Consider the following 13,947-nt stretch of genomic DNA (forward strand, 5'->3'; position numbering starts at 1 on the left):
TTGTGTGCTGCTCCATGCTAGATAGTGCTGTGTTGTGTGCTGCTCCATGCTAGATAGGGCTGTGTTGTGTGCTGCGCCATCCTGGATAGGGCTGTTGTGTGCTGCTCCATGCTAGATAGGGCTGTGTTGTGTGCTGCTCCATCCTGGATAGGGCTGTGTTGTGTACTGTTCCATGCTAGATAGTGCTGTGTTGTGTGCTGCTCCATCCTAGATAGTGATGTTGTGTGCTGCTCCATGCTGGATAGGGCTGTGTTGTGTACTGCTCCATGCTAGATAGGGCTGTGTTGTGTACTGCTCCATGCTAGATAGTGCTGTGTTGTGTGCTGCTCCATCCTAGATAGTGCTGTTGTTTACTGCTCCATGCTAGATAGGGCTGTTGTGTGCTGCTCCATGCTAGATAGGGCTGTGTTGTGTGCTTCTCCATGCTATATAGTGCTGTGTTGTGTGCTGCTCCATCCTAGATAGTGCTGTTGTGTACTTCTCCATGCTAGATAGGGCTGTTGTGTGCTGCTCCATGCTAGGTAGTGCTGTTGTCTGCTGCTCCATGCTAGATAGTGTTGTTGTGTACTGCTCCATGCTAGATAGGGCTGTGTTGTGTGCTGCTCCATGCTAGATAGTGCTGTGTTGTGTGCTGCTCCATGCTAGATAGGGCTGCTGTGTACTGCTTCCTGCTAGATATTGCTGTGTTGTGTGCTGCTCCATGCTAGATAGGGCTGCTGTGTACTGCTCCATGCTAGATAGGGCTGTGTTGTGTGCTGCTCCATGCTAGATAGGGCTGTGTTGTGTACTGCTCCATGCTAGATAGTGCTGTGTTGTTTGCTGCTCCATGCTAGATAGGGCTATGTTGTTTGCTGCTCCATGCTAGATAGGGCTGTTGTGTACTGCTCCATGCTAGATAGGGCTGTGTTGTGTGCTGCTCCATGCTAGATAGGGCTGCTGTGTGCTGCTCCATGCTAGATAGGGCTGTGTTGTGTGCTTCTCCATGCTAGATAGGGCTGTGTTGTGTGCTTCTCCATGCTAGATAGGGCTGTTGTGTACTGCTCCATGCTAGCTAGGGCTGTTGTGTACTGCTCCATGCTAGCTAGGGCTTTTGTGTGCCTCTCCATGCTAGATAGGGCTGCTGTGTGCTGCTCCATGCTAGATAGTGCTGTGTTGTGTACTGCTCCATGCTATATAGGCTGCTGTGTTCTGCTCCATGCTAGATAGTGCTGTGTTGTGTGCTGCTCCATGCTAGATTGTGTTGTGTACTGCTCCATGCTATATAGGGCTGCTATTTACTGCTCCATGCTAGATAGTGCTGTGTTGTGTACTGCTCCATGCTAGATAGGGCTGCTGTGTGATTCTCCATGCTAGATAGGGCTGTTGTGTACTGCTCCATGCTAGATAGGGCTGCTGTGTGCTTCTCCATGCTAGATAGGGCTGTTGCGTGCTTCTCCATGCTAGATAGGGCTGTTGCGTGCTGCTCCATGCTAGATAGGGCTGTTGCGTGCTGCTCCATGCTAGATAGGGCTGCTGTGTGCTGCTCAATACTAGATAGGGCTGTTGTGTGCTGCTCCATGCTAGATAGGGCTGTTGTGTGCTGCTCCATGCTAGATAGGGCTGTTGTGTGCTGCTCTATGCTAGATAGTGCTCTGTTGTGTGCTGCTCCATGCTAGATAGGGTTGTGTTGTGTGCTTCTTCATGCTAGATTGTGCTGTGTTGTTTGCTGCTCCATGCTAGATAGTGCTGTTGTGTACTGCTCCATGCTAGATAGTGCTGTGTTTTGTGCTGCTCCATGCTAGATAGGGTTGTGTTGTGTGCTTCTTCATGCTAGATAGTGCTGTGTTGTGTGCTGCTCCATGCTAGATAGAGCTGTGTTGTGTGCTGCTCCATGCTAGATAGGGCTGTGTTGTGTGCTGCTCCATGCTAGATAGGGCTGTGTTGTTTGCTGCTCCATACTAGATAGGGCTGCTGTGTGCTGCTCCATGCTAGATAGTGCTGTGTTGTTTGCTGCTCCATGCTAGATAGAGCTGTGTTGTTTGCTGCTCCATGCTAGATAGAGCTGTGTTGTGTGCTGCTCCATGCTAGATAGGGCTGTGTTGTGTACTGCTCCATGCTAGATAGTGCTGTGTTGTTTGCTGCTCCATGCTAGATAGGGCTGTGTTGTGTACTGCTCCATGCTAGATAGGGCTGTTGTGTACTGCTCCATGCTAGGTAGTGCTGTTGTCTACTGCTCCATGCTAGATAGTGCTGTTGTGTACTGCTCCATGCTAGATAGGGCTGTGTTGTGTGCTGCTCCATGCTAGATAGTGCTGTGTTGTGTGCTTCTCCATGCTAGATAGGGCTGCTGTGTACGGCTTCCTGCTAGATATTGCTGTGTTGTGTGCTGCTCCATGCTAGATAGGGCTGCTGTGTACTGCTCCATGCTAGATAGGGCTGTGTTGTGTGCTGCTCCATGCTAGATAGTGCTGTGTTGTGTGCTGCTCCATGCTAGATAGGGCTGCTGTGTACTGCTTGCTGCTAGATATTGCTGTGTTGTGTGCTGCTCCATGCTAGATAGGGCTGTTGTGTGCTGCTCCATGCTAGATAGGGCTGTTGTGTACTGCTCCATGCTAGATAGTGCTGTGTTGTGTGCTGCTCCATGCTAGATAGGGCTGTTGTGTGCTGCTCCATGCTAGATAGGGCTGTTGTGTGCTGCTCCATGCTAGATAGGGCTGTTGTGTACTGCTCCATGCTAGATTGGGCTGTTGTGTGCTGCTCCATGCTAGATAGTGCTGCTGTGTACTGCTGTAGCAGGGTGCAGTCAGTGTATGGCCAGGCGATTTTATGCTGAATGTATGTCCTACTGTACACCGTGCTTTGTGAGCTAGCATAGTGCTGCTACATGCTCTGTACTTGCTTACTACTGATCAGCAGACAGGGTGCAGTCAGTGGGCACGTTCGAGCAGATCCCTTTTTTCAAGTAGGTGGTCACCGCCTTTCAAAGTGTGTTGCATTCTAGGGCAAAAAGTTGTCCAATTGTTTGAACTTTACACAAATAATGTGTTCAAAAGGTCATGAAGTTTTGACTGCAGTCGACTGCAATTGCTGTTCACTAACTTCATTCTGCAACCATCGCCTACATTGTGTCTCTATTGTCAACCAATCATCAGGGTGTTTTTGTTTGACCCATGCAAACGTGACCAAAGACATGACTGAAACAGGAACTTTGCAATTTGCAGCAATTTATGTATACAGTGGACATTAAGGACACCTTCCTACTATTGAGTTGCACTCCCCATGTTGCTCTCAGAACAGCCTCAATTCGTCGGGCCATGGACTCTACAAAGGTTCAAAATTATTCCACAGGGATGCTGGCCCATGCTGACTCCAGTGCTTCCCACAGTTGTCAAGTTGGCTGGATGTCCTTTGGGTGGTGGACCATTCTTGATAGACACAGGAAACTGTTGAGCATGAAAAACCCAGCAGTGTTGGAGGTCTTGACACAAGCCGATGCTCCTGGTACCTACTACCATACCCTGTTCAAAGGCACTTAAATATGTTGTCTTGCCCATTCACCCTCTGAATAGCACACACACACAATCCATGTCTCAATTGTCTCAAGGCTTAAAAATCCTTCTTTAACCTGTCTCCTCCCCTTCATCTACAATGATTGAAGTGGATTTAACAGGTGACATCAATAAGGGATCATAGCTTTCACCTGGATTCACCTGGTCAGTCTCATGGAAAGAGCAGGCGTCCTTCATGTTTTGTACACTCAGTGTATACAAATAAATGTGATATTTGAGTCTCTCTCACTAAGTGATTGTACTATGAATTTACACACATAATATAGTATAATGGTTTCAGTTTGTGAGTGTGTTGATCTGAGCCTTGCTATTGGAAAACCACATTAGTGTCTTACTTTCGGCTGATGCACCTCCCCCGACTTCACTCCTTGACTTTTGTCTACAGTCGATTGCTTTAGCCTTAACACTCAAACACGCCCGGCGCCTCAGTGCAGGGCTGGGCCAGGGCTGGGCAGGGCTGTTCTCTCATGGCAGTGTGCCAGCTCTAGGTCTGCTGCTCTGTTCTCCACCTCCCAGCTCCCTCTCAGCTCCCAGGGCCCCACACAGCAACCATTGTTCCCCTAACCTGCTTTGCTCTGTTTGTGCAGCCAGAGAATACAGCTGAACTTCGCTGAGGGGAGAGCAGGGTCAGGTGTGTGTGTGTGTGTGTGTGTGTGCGTGTGTGTGCGTGCGTGTGTGTGTGTGTGTGTGTGTGTGTGTGTGTGTGTGTGTGTGTGTGTGTGTGTGTGTGTGTGTGTGGAAAAATAATGTGCTGACTGATCATCTCTCTCTTCCGCTCTCCACGGTCTTCCTCCCTATTTATCTCCCTTTCCCTCTCTCTTCTTCTCTCTTCCTCCATCTTCTCCTCCCCCTCCCTCTCACGCTCTCTAGCAGGCTGAAGTAGGTGAGGAGTGTCCCCAGCCTACAGACCTGAAGATCAAGACAGAGAAGACCCAGCCTGTGTCTCCCCCTCCCCTCTGTACCGCCACAGACACAACCACAAAAGACTCCTCCCTCCCCCCGGAGGACCAGACGGAACCTGTCGACCTGTCACTCGGCAAGCCACGCTCCTCCCTGCCCGTCTCTACGCCTACAGCCAACCCCGTCCCGAGTTCCGTGGCGATGCCCACGCTGTCGGCAACCCCCATCCCTACGGTAACCTTTCTAGACACCATGGTAACCACGCCAGTTATTAAGCCAGTCGGCTCGTTAGCTAGCTCCTCTTTTGGAATGATGGGTAGTTGTGTCTGTTGACTGAAAAGTGAAATCACTCACACATATTAGGGCCTGCCAAAAATGTGGAAGTCAGGTTCCTATGTCTTAACTGTTAGTTTACAATGTTTTTATTGAAAGACTTTGTCTTTCAGTTTAACAATCTAATACAGTACTCCCATGCTTGACACAATGTCTGTGTCCAAAATGGCACCCTATTCTCCTTTCTGGCTAAAAGTAGTGTACTGTGAATACAGTTCCATTTCAGATGGTCTTGCTCCTCTACATGTATACCCACACTATCCCCTCCTCTCCTCTTCTCCACCCATCCATCCCTCCCTCCTCCAGATGCTCTCCCCCGGGTCCATCCTAGCGTCCACCCAGGGGGCAGGCGGTCAGCAGATCCTGCATGTCATCCACACCATCCCGTCGGTCAACATGCCCAGTAAGATGGGCCAGCTGCAGACCATCCCCGTGGTGGTCCAGTCTCTGCCCGTAGTCTACACAACCATTCCCACGGACGGGGTGGCCACCGCTGCCATCACAGTCCCGCTCATCGGGAGCGATGGGCGCTCAGAGGGATCCGGTGAGTCCGAGGCAGGGAGGATGGTGCTATGTTTTGTTGAGATGGAGCTTTGAGGTTTATGTTATAGATTTTAGTCGGTTAGCATACGCTCTTGTCCAGAGCATTGAAGTAATGAGGCTGAAACAATCACAATACGAACGTCATAAGTACAACCTTCTAAAATAAAGATTGAAATAAAAGCGTCAAAGTTAAACGGATAATTCACCCAAATAACCTATTAGCATTTCTGCGCTCCATTTTGACTCATCTATAAGTAACTTCATCGAGTGACACAATCCATTTTGACTCATCTATAAGTAACTTCATCGAGTGACACAATCCATTTTGACTCATCAATAAGTAACTTCATCGAGTGACTCAATCCATTTTGATTCATCTATGAGTAACTTCATTGAGTGACACAATCCATTTTGAGTCATCTATAAGTAACTTCATCGAGTGACACAATCCATTTTGACTCATCTATAAGTAACTTCATCGAGTGACACAATCCATTTTGACTCATCAATAAGTAACTTCATCGAGTGACTCAATCCATTTTGATTCATCTATGAGTAACTTCATTGAGTGACACAATCCATTTTGACTCGTCTATAAGTAACTTCATCGAGTGACACAATCCATTTTGACTCATCTATAAGTAACTTCATTGAGTGACACAATCCATTTTGACTCGTCTATAAGTAACTTCATCGAGTGACACAATCCATTTTGACTCGTCTATAAGTAACTTCATCGAGTGACACAATCCATTTTGACTCGACTATAAGTAACTTCATCGAGTGACACAATCCATTTTGACTCATCTATAAGTAACTTCATTGAGTGACACAATCCATTTTGAGACACTAAAGGATGATTTGGAAATGAAGCGTGGAAATGCTAATATAGGTACCATTAACTTGCATTGGATTTGTGCCAACAACGTAAAAATGTTGCATTTGGAACAGTGGTTAGGTAAACAAAACAAAAGCATGGATTGCTGTCCTACTTCCTCCATAAACTGCTTACAGAGTAAGGAAATCTATTTGTCCTTTTGTGATTTGGGTGAACTATCCCTTTAATCGAGAAATGATAATAGTGTTCTCTCTGGTCACATCCATCCGCCTCTTCTCTAGCAGGAAGAAGTAGGTGATTTCTCTCACTTACACGCCGTTCCTCATCTTTGTCACTTTATCGCACAATCGGGTGTCACTTGACCTCTTGAACGGTTTTCTCGCAAGCGATACATCTCTCTTGGGTCTCTTCAATGTTAACTCTCTTCAAACATCTCACTCTGACATACATCTCACTCACAGACACATGCACCTGTTGTATCTCACTGTCATGCACTTTCTCATTCTCTTTTCCTCTCTTTCAGTTATAATATCTCACAGTTTCTCGTGACCCGTCCCTTACTGTCTTCATAAGGACGCCTGTCCCTGCACACACGCACGTACGCACACACAAACACTAAAAATATATGGCAAATAGAAATCCAATATGGATGGTGTTAAGAGATACACTACCGTTCAGAAGTTTGGGGTCACTTAGAAATGTCCTTGTTTTACAGTGTAGACATTGTTAATGTTGTAAATGACTATTGTAGCTGGAAACGACTGATTTTTAATGGAATATCTACATAGGCGTACAGAGGCCCATTATCAGCAACCATCACTCCTGTGTTCCAATGGCACGTTGTGTTAGCTAATCCAAGTTTATCATTTTAAAAGGCTAATTGATCATTAGAAAACCCTTTTGCAATTATGTTAGCACAGCTGAAAACTGTTGTCCTGATTAAAGGAGCAATAAAACTGGCCTTCTTTAGACTAGTTGAGTATCTGGAGCATCAGCATTTGTTGGTTTGATTACAGGCTCAAAATGGCCAGAAACAAAGACCTTTCTTCTGAAACTCATCAGTATATTCTTGTTCTGAGAAATGAAGGCTATTCCATGCGAGAAATTGCCAAGAAACTGAAGATCTCATACAACTCTGTGTACTTTATTTAACCAAAAAGGAGTGGGATTGAGTGCTGCGTCAGATGACCTGGCCTCTACAATCACCTGACCTCAACCCAATTGAGATGGTTTGGGATGAGTTCAACCGCAGAGTGAAGGACAAGCAGCCAACAAGTGCTCAGCATATGTGGGAACTCCTTCAAGACTGTTGGAAAAGCATTCCAGGTGAAGCTGGTTGAGAGAATGCCAAGAGTGTACAAAGCTGTCATCAAGGCAAAGGGTGGCTAAATATAAAATATATTTTGATTTGTTTAACACTTTTTTGGTTACTACATGATTCCATATGTGTTATTTCATAGTTTTGATGTTTTCACTATTATTCTACAATGTAGAAAACCCTTGAATGAGTAGGTGTGTCCAAGCTTTGGACTTGCGCTGTATATAAACACTGCATTCGTAAAGATTTTTTTACATTACAGCCTTTTTCTAAAATGGATTTTTTTTATCTTATCAATCTAAAAACAATACCCCATAATGAGAAAGCGAAAACAGGTTTTTAGAATTTTTTTCAAAATGTATTTAAAATTTAAAACTGAATACCTTTATTTACACAAGTATTCAGCCCCTTTGCTATGAGTCTTGAAATTCAGCTCAGGTGCATCCTGTTTCCATTGATTATCCTTGATTTTTCTACAACTTGATTGGAGTCCACCTGTGGTAAATTCAATTGATTGGACATGATTTGGAAAGGCACACACCTGTCTATATAAGGTCCCACAGTTGACAGTGCATGTCAGAGCAAAAACCAAGCCATGAGGTCAAAGGATTTGTCCGTAGAGCTACGAGAAGACTCAAGGCTGTAATTGCTGCCAAATGGGCTTCAACAAAGTATTGAATACTTATGTAAATGTGATATTTCAGTTTTTATTAGTAATTAATTTGAAAAAAATATATATATATACTGTTTTTGCTTTCTCATTATGATGTATTGTTTGTAGATTGACGAAGGGAAAAAACAATTGAATCCATTTTAGAATAAGGCAAGAATGTAACAAAATTTGTAAAAATTCAAGGGGTCTGAATACTTTCTGAATGCATTTGTGTGTGTGTGTATATAAACACACACAAAAACACACATGTTAACATGCATTGCATATACAGACTGAAATATATACTATTTTTTTATATATTGTTTTTTAATTTATTTTTATTTAACTAGGAAAGTCAGTTAAGAACAAATTCTTATTTACAATGATGGCCTACACCGGAAAAACACTGACGACACTGGGCCAATTGTGCGCCGCCCTATGGGACTCCCAATCACGGCCGGTTGTGATACAATTTATCAGGAAAGCTCTCAGTATAGCACAGTATATCTCTTCCTGAGAGGAGTCAGGAAGTGCATCCCTAATGGCATCATATTTCCTATGTAGTGCACTACTTTTGACCAGGGCCTATAGGGCTCTGGTCAAAAGTAGTGCACTATAAGGAGGTGCCTTTTGGGACGTAGCCTGAGACCACAGTCATCTGTTCTTTCCCCAAAAAAATAATACTTGTATTTTTCCATATATAGACGCATCCTATGTGTTTTAATCAAATCAACTATATGCACTGAGGTTGTCTGATGCTGTTTGATAAAATAATGTTGACACAAATGACTAGAGGGAGTCCAATTGCTATTGATTTGATTGTGCCGGGCTCAGACTTGCTGGGCTTTGAAAAAAAGACAAACAATGACAGCGAGTGACTGTGTGTCTAGCACCCGTTGTCTCTCTCTCCTCCCTGCTGCAGCGACCACCACAGAACATCTACAGTGTTTATCACGCTGTCCGTGTTGCTGAAGCTGCAACATAATTACAGCCATATCTGACTGAAAAGGTTTGTTAACGAAATCCCTCACAAGTTTAGGAAAAACATTCCCTATTCCCTCAACCTTTGCTCTCTTTACGTGACACATGTATGCATCCCATGCACGTTACCAATAGGGCCTGACCTATAGCATATCATAATCACATCAATAAATGTGTTATAATAAACTCAGAACACCGTAACGCATGGATGTAGAGGACATAACAAATTAGCTCAATATGGAGGAATTCTCACTGGTTGCTCAGGATGAAATAAATTACAAGCGTACCAGAGTGTTTTTTTTTTTTAAAGCCTTTATTAAAGGCTAACAACAGTTGCATTCTTTCGTGAATGCAATTGCCGAAATGGAAAAGTTTATTTATTGTTTACACTAATTATTCAAGGGTCGCTAAGTTATTTCATTTTAAAACTAAAATGCTTGATTGCATTTCAAATAATGGGTTACTCTATGCTGTGTGATGACATGAACGTATGACTGACTGACTGATACACTAGCCTATATCATTATTGAAATATAGGCCTAAGTAAGTTACGCTATTAAGACTAAACAGGATGCTCTCTTTGGACTACAGCTCGATGGTGGTTATACAAGGCTGCTATGGCCTACTAATGATAATGACATGACTTATTATTATCATGATGATCATAATAGTAATAATAACAATAAGAAGGAGATCAAGAAAAATGAGGGTTATTATTATTATTATTATAAATATTATTTTGGGGACAGTTTGGAACAGTGTAAACAACACTAAATGAATTGTAAGTAATACCAGAGAGGCTGTTCTAATGAAAAAAAGTGTAAAGCTTTTATTACAGCATAGCAAACGCAGATTGGTGCTCACAGAATCAGTAGGCTATTAAACACTTAAACTGGCAACAAAAACAGGATGTATAAAGCCAGTCACATTTAACAGCTAGGCTGTTGATTATATAGCTAATTAAGTTGGGGTTTCCTCTCTCCTCACTGTTCTTAGACCATAAGTCAAGGGCTGTTTTCTCACCTCCTCTGCTGCTGCCTCTACCACATTGTTCTCAACACCAATATACTGGTTAACTTTGATATTATTCACATAGCAACATGGTCTAAGAAAAGGCACCGATTCAACAGCGCACTGATGTTTCAGGGCCGCGCACAACGACCACTATCAAACATGGGAGTACTACAAATCTACCATTCCAAATCTATCATTCCAGTGTTTTACTTTTACTTCCAGTATTTACTTTGCCACCATGGACTTTTTTGCCTTTACCTCCCTTATCTCACCTCATTTGCTCACATTGTACATGGACTTATTTTTCCACCTTCCGTAGACACCTGAAACCCCACCTCTTTAAGGAATACCTGGGATAGGATAAAGTAATCCTTCTACCCCCCCCCCAAAAAAAAAGATATAGATGTACTATTGTAAAGTGGTTGTTCCACTGGATATCATAAGGTAAATGCACCAATTTGTAAGTCGCTCTGGATAAGAGCGTCTGCTAAATGACGTAAATGTATTGTATTATTGACTGTATGTTTGTTTTACTCCATGTGTAACTCTGTGTTGTTGTATGTTGTCGAACTGCTTTGCTTTATCTTGGCCAGGTCGCAATTGTAAATGAGAACTTGTTCTCAACTTGCCTACCTGGTTAAATAAAGGTGAAATTAAAAAAAAGAGCATTTGTTATAAAATAATTGTCCTTAACTATATACAATTTCAGTAGCACATGCCTTGTGAATTTCCCTAGTTAGGTTATAACAGTGTCGGTTTCTAACATCCTAGTGTGTACGAGAGTTACAGCCCAGCAGAGGTCTTGTGAATTTCCCTAGTCAGTAACCGACACTGTTATAACCTAACATCCTAGTGTGTACGAGAGTTACAGCCCAGCAGAGGTCTTGTGCGCTGAGAGAGAGACTTGTACTTTTTGTCTTTCTTTAATTTCATTTAAACCTCACCACCCCCATCCCCCCCTTAAAACACCAAAATATCTCCTGTACTGCAGTACTGCATACATGTACCATACTCACCTTGCCCTCTACACCACGATGCAAAACAACACCACACATCACAATAACAAAAACCTCACCACTTCTACAACCGTATATCCAACCCATCTTCCCCTGCTGTACAGACAGCCCCCCCAACACACCATATCTCCTGAAACATCTTCACAAGGTCCTTTGCTGTTGTTCTGGGATTGAGTTGCACTTTTCGCACCAAAGTACGTTCATTTCTAGGAGACAGAACGCATCTCCTTTCTGAGCGGTATGACTGCTGCGTGGTCCCATGATGTTTATACTTGCGTACTATTGTTTGTACAGATGAACATGGTACCTTCAGGCGTTTGGAAATTGCTCCCAAGGATGAACCAGACTTGTGGAGGTCTACAATTTTTTTTCTGGGGTCTTGGCTGATTTCTTTTGATTTTCCCATGATGTCAAGCAAAGAGGCACTGAGTTTGAAGGTAGGCCTTGAAATACATCATCCACAGGTACACCTCCAATTGACTCACAAGATGTCAATTAACCTATCAGAAGCTTCTAAAGCCATGACATCATTTTCTGGAATTTTCCAAGCTGTTTAAAAGCACAGTCATTTTAGTGTATGTAAACTTCTGACCCACTGGAATTGTGATTAAGTGAAATAATCTGTCTGTAAACAATTTTTGGAAAAATGACTTGTCATGCACAAAGTAGATGTTCTAACTGACTTGCCAAAACTATAGTTTGTTAACTTCTTTGGGATAGGGGGTGGTATTTTGACATCCGGATGAAAAGCGTGCCCAAAGTAAACTGCCTGCTACTCAGGCCCAGAAGCTAGGATATGCATATAATTGGTAGATTTGGATAGAAAACACTCTGAAGTTTCTAAAACTGTTGAAATAATGTCTGTGAGTATAACAGAACTGAAATGGCAGTCGAAACCCCGAGGACAAACCATCCAAAAAAGAAGAATTCATCCTACCACTGAATTCAATGGCTGGCACTTTTATAATAGGGCGAAATCATGCCCGATTGCAGTTCCTAGGGCTTCCACTAGATGTCAACAGTCTTTAGAAAGTTTCAGGCTGGTTTTTGGAAAAATGAGCCAGAAATTGTAGTTTTTCTAGGTGGCTCCCATTTTGGCTGTAGTGTTTCCAAGCGCGTGAATGAGAGCACGTTCTTTGGTATTTTTGTCCGGTAAAAACAATAACGATTCTCCATCTTAAATTTTATCGTTTATTTGCGTATTAGGGTACCTATTGTTTGATTATAAACGTTGATTGACTTGTTTGGATAAGTTTATTGGTAACGTTTGGGATTAATTTTGTATGCATTTTGAAGGAGGGAAACCGAGTGGATTATTGACTGAAGCGCGCCAGCTAAACTGAGTTTTTATGGATATAAAGAAGGACATTATCGAACAAAAGGACCATTTTGTAATGTAACTGGGACCTTTTGGAGTGCCAACAGAAGAAGATCTTCAAAGGTAAGGCATATATTATATCGCTATTTCTGACTTTCGTATCGCAACTCCCTGGTTGAAAATTATTTGTTATGCATTTGTGTGCTGGGCGCTGTCCTCAGATAATTGCATGGCTTGCTTTCGCCGTAAAGCCTTTTTGAAATCTGACACGGTGGCTGGATTAACAACAAGTTAACTTTATTTTGATGTATTGCACTTGTGATTTCATGAAAGTTTAGTATTTATAGTAATTTAATTTGAATTTGGCGCTCTGCAATTTCACCGGAAATTGTCAAAATAGGACGGTAGCGTCCCACTAATCCGCAAGAAGTTAACAAGAAATTCGTGGAGTGGATGAAAAACGAGTTTTAATGACTCCAACCAGTGTATGTGAACTTCAACTGTAACTGCCCCGATAGAGGGCATCCTTGTCTAATGCCCTGTCTCACTCAGACTGGCCTATTGAGCCCCCCTCCCACCTTGACCATACATGACGCCCCAGCATACAACATCTTCACACAGGTCAAAAACCTTTCCACGTCTTTGTTCATTCTGGAAGCGGAATGTATAAATTCAGCTCCTACCAGTTCGCCTACCGCAAGCAGAGCCTTAATACCATTCTCAGGAACACACCTGAATCCATGCCGTAACGACAGCGTCTCCTCCACGCTAGGCTGCGAAGCCATCGCGGACACCACACCGTTCAAAGGAAACTAAAACTCTGTCCTCTTCCACCCTAACTTTGAGAGTAAACTGTGGCAGAATACCTGACCACTGTGACTGATCCAAACTTAAAAGCTTTGACTATGTACAGACTCAGTGAGCATAGCCATGTTATTGCGAAAGGCCGCAGTAGGCAGACCTGGTTCTCAAGAGAAGACAGGCTATGTGCACACTGCCCACAAAATGAGGTGGCAACTGAGCTGCACTTCCTAACCTCCTGCCAAATGTATGACCATATTAGAGACACATATTTCCCTCAGATTACACAGATCCCCAAAGAATTCAAAAACAAACCCAATTTTGATAAACTCCCATATCTATTGGGTGAAATACCACAGTGTGCCATCACTGCAGCAAGATTTGTGACCTGTTGCCACAAGGAAAGGTCAACCAGTGAAGAACAAACACCATTGTAAATATAACCCATATTTATGTTTATTTATTTTCCCTTTTGTACTTTAATTATTTGCACATCGTTACAACACTGTATATAGACATAATATGACATTTGTAATGTCTTTATTCTTTTGGAACTTTTGTGAGTAATGTTTACTGTACATTTTCATTGTTTATTTCACTTTTGTTTATTATCTAGTTTACTTACTTTGGCAATGTTAACAAATGTTGAGAGAGAGAGAGAGTTTTTGTCATTGAATGAGGTTGG

General features: G+C 42.9%; 1 protein-coding gene across 5 annotated transcripts in view; it reads left to right on the forward strand.

Moving 5' to 3' along the window:
- The window catches only part of klf8 (Kruppel like factor 8), a 95,843-nt gene that overhangs the window by 74,679 nt on the left and 7,217 nt on the right, over positions 1–13,947 (forward strand). For 3 of the 5 annotated variants that reach the window (XM_029758570.1, XM_029758566.1, XM_029758571.1), the window contains 2 exons: positions 4,419–4,703; positions 5,088–5,325. In XM_029758570.1, coding sequence (XP_029614430.1) covers positions 4,419–4,703; positions 5,088–5,325 — 523 coding nt within the window. The remainder of the gene's footprint in view (positions 1–4,418; positions 4,704–5,087; positions 5,326–13,947) is intronic. The other 2 variants (XM_029758567.1, XM_029758568.1) reach the window with 2 other exon arrangements.

Source organism: Salmo trutta, chromosome 7, assembly GCF_901001165.1.
Source record: "Salmo trutta chromosome 7, fSalTru1.1, whole genome shotgun sequence".
NCBI lineage: Eukaryota > Metazoa > Chordata > Actinopteri > Salmoniformes > Salmonidae > Salmo > Salmo trutta.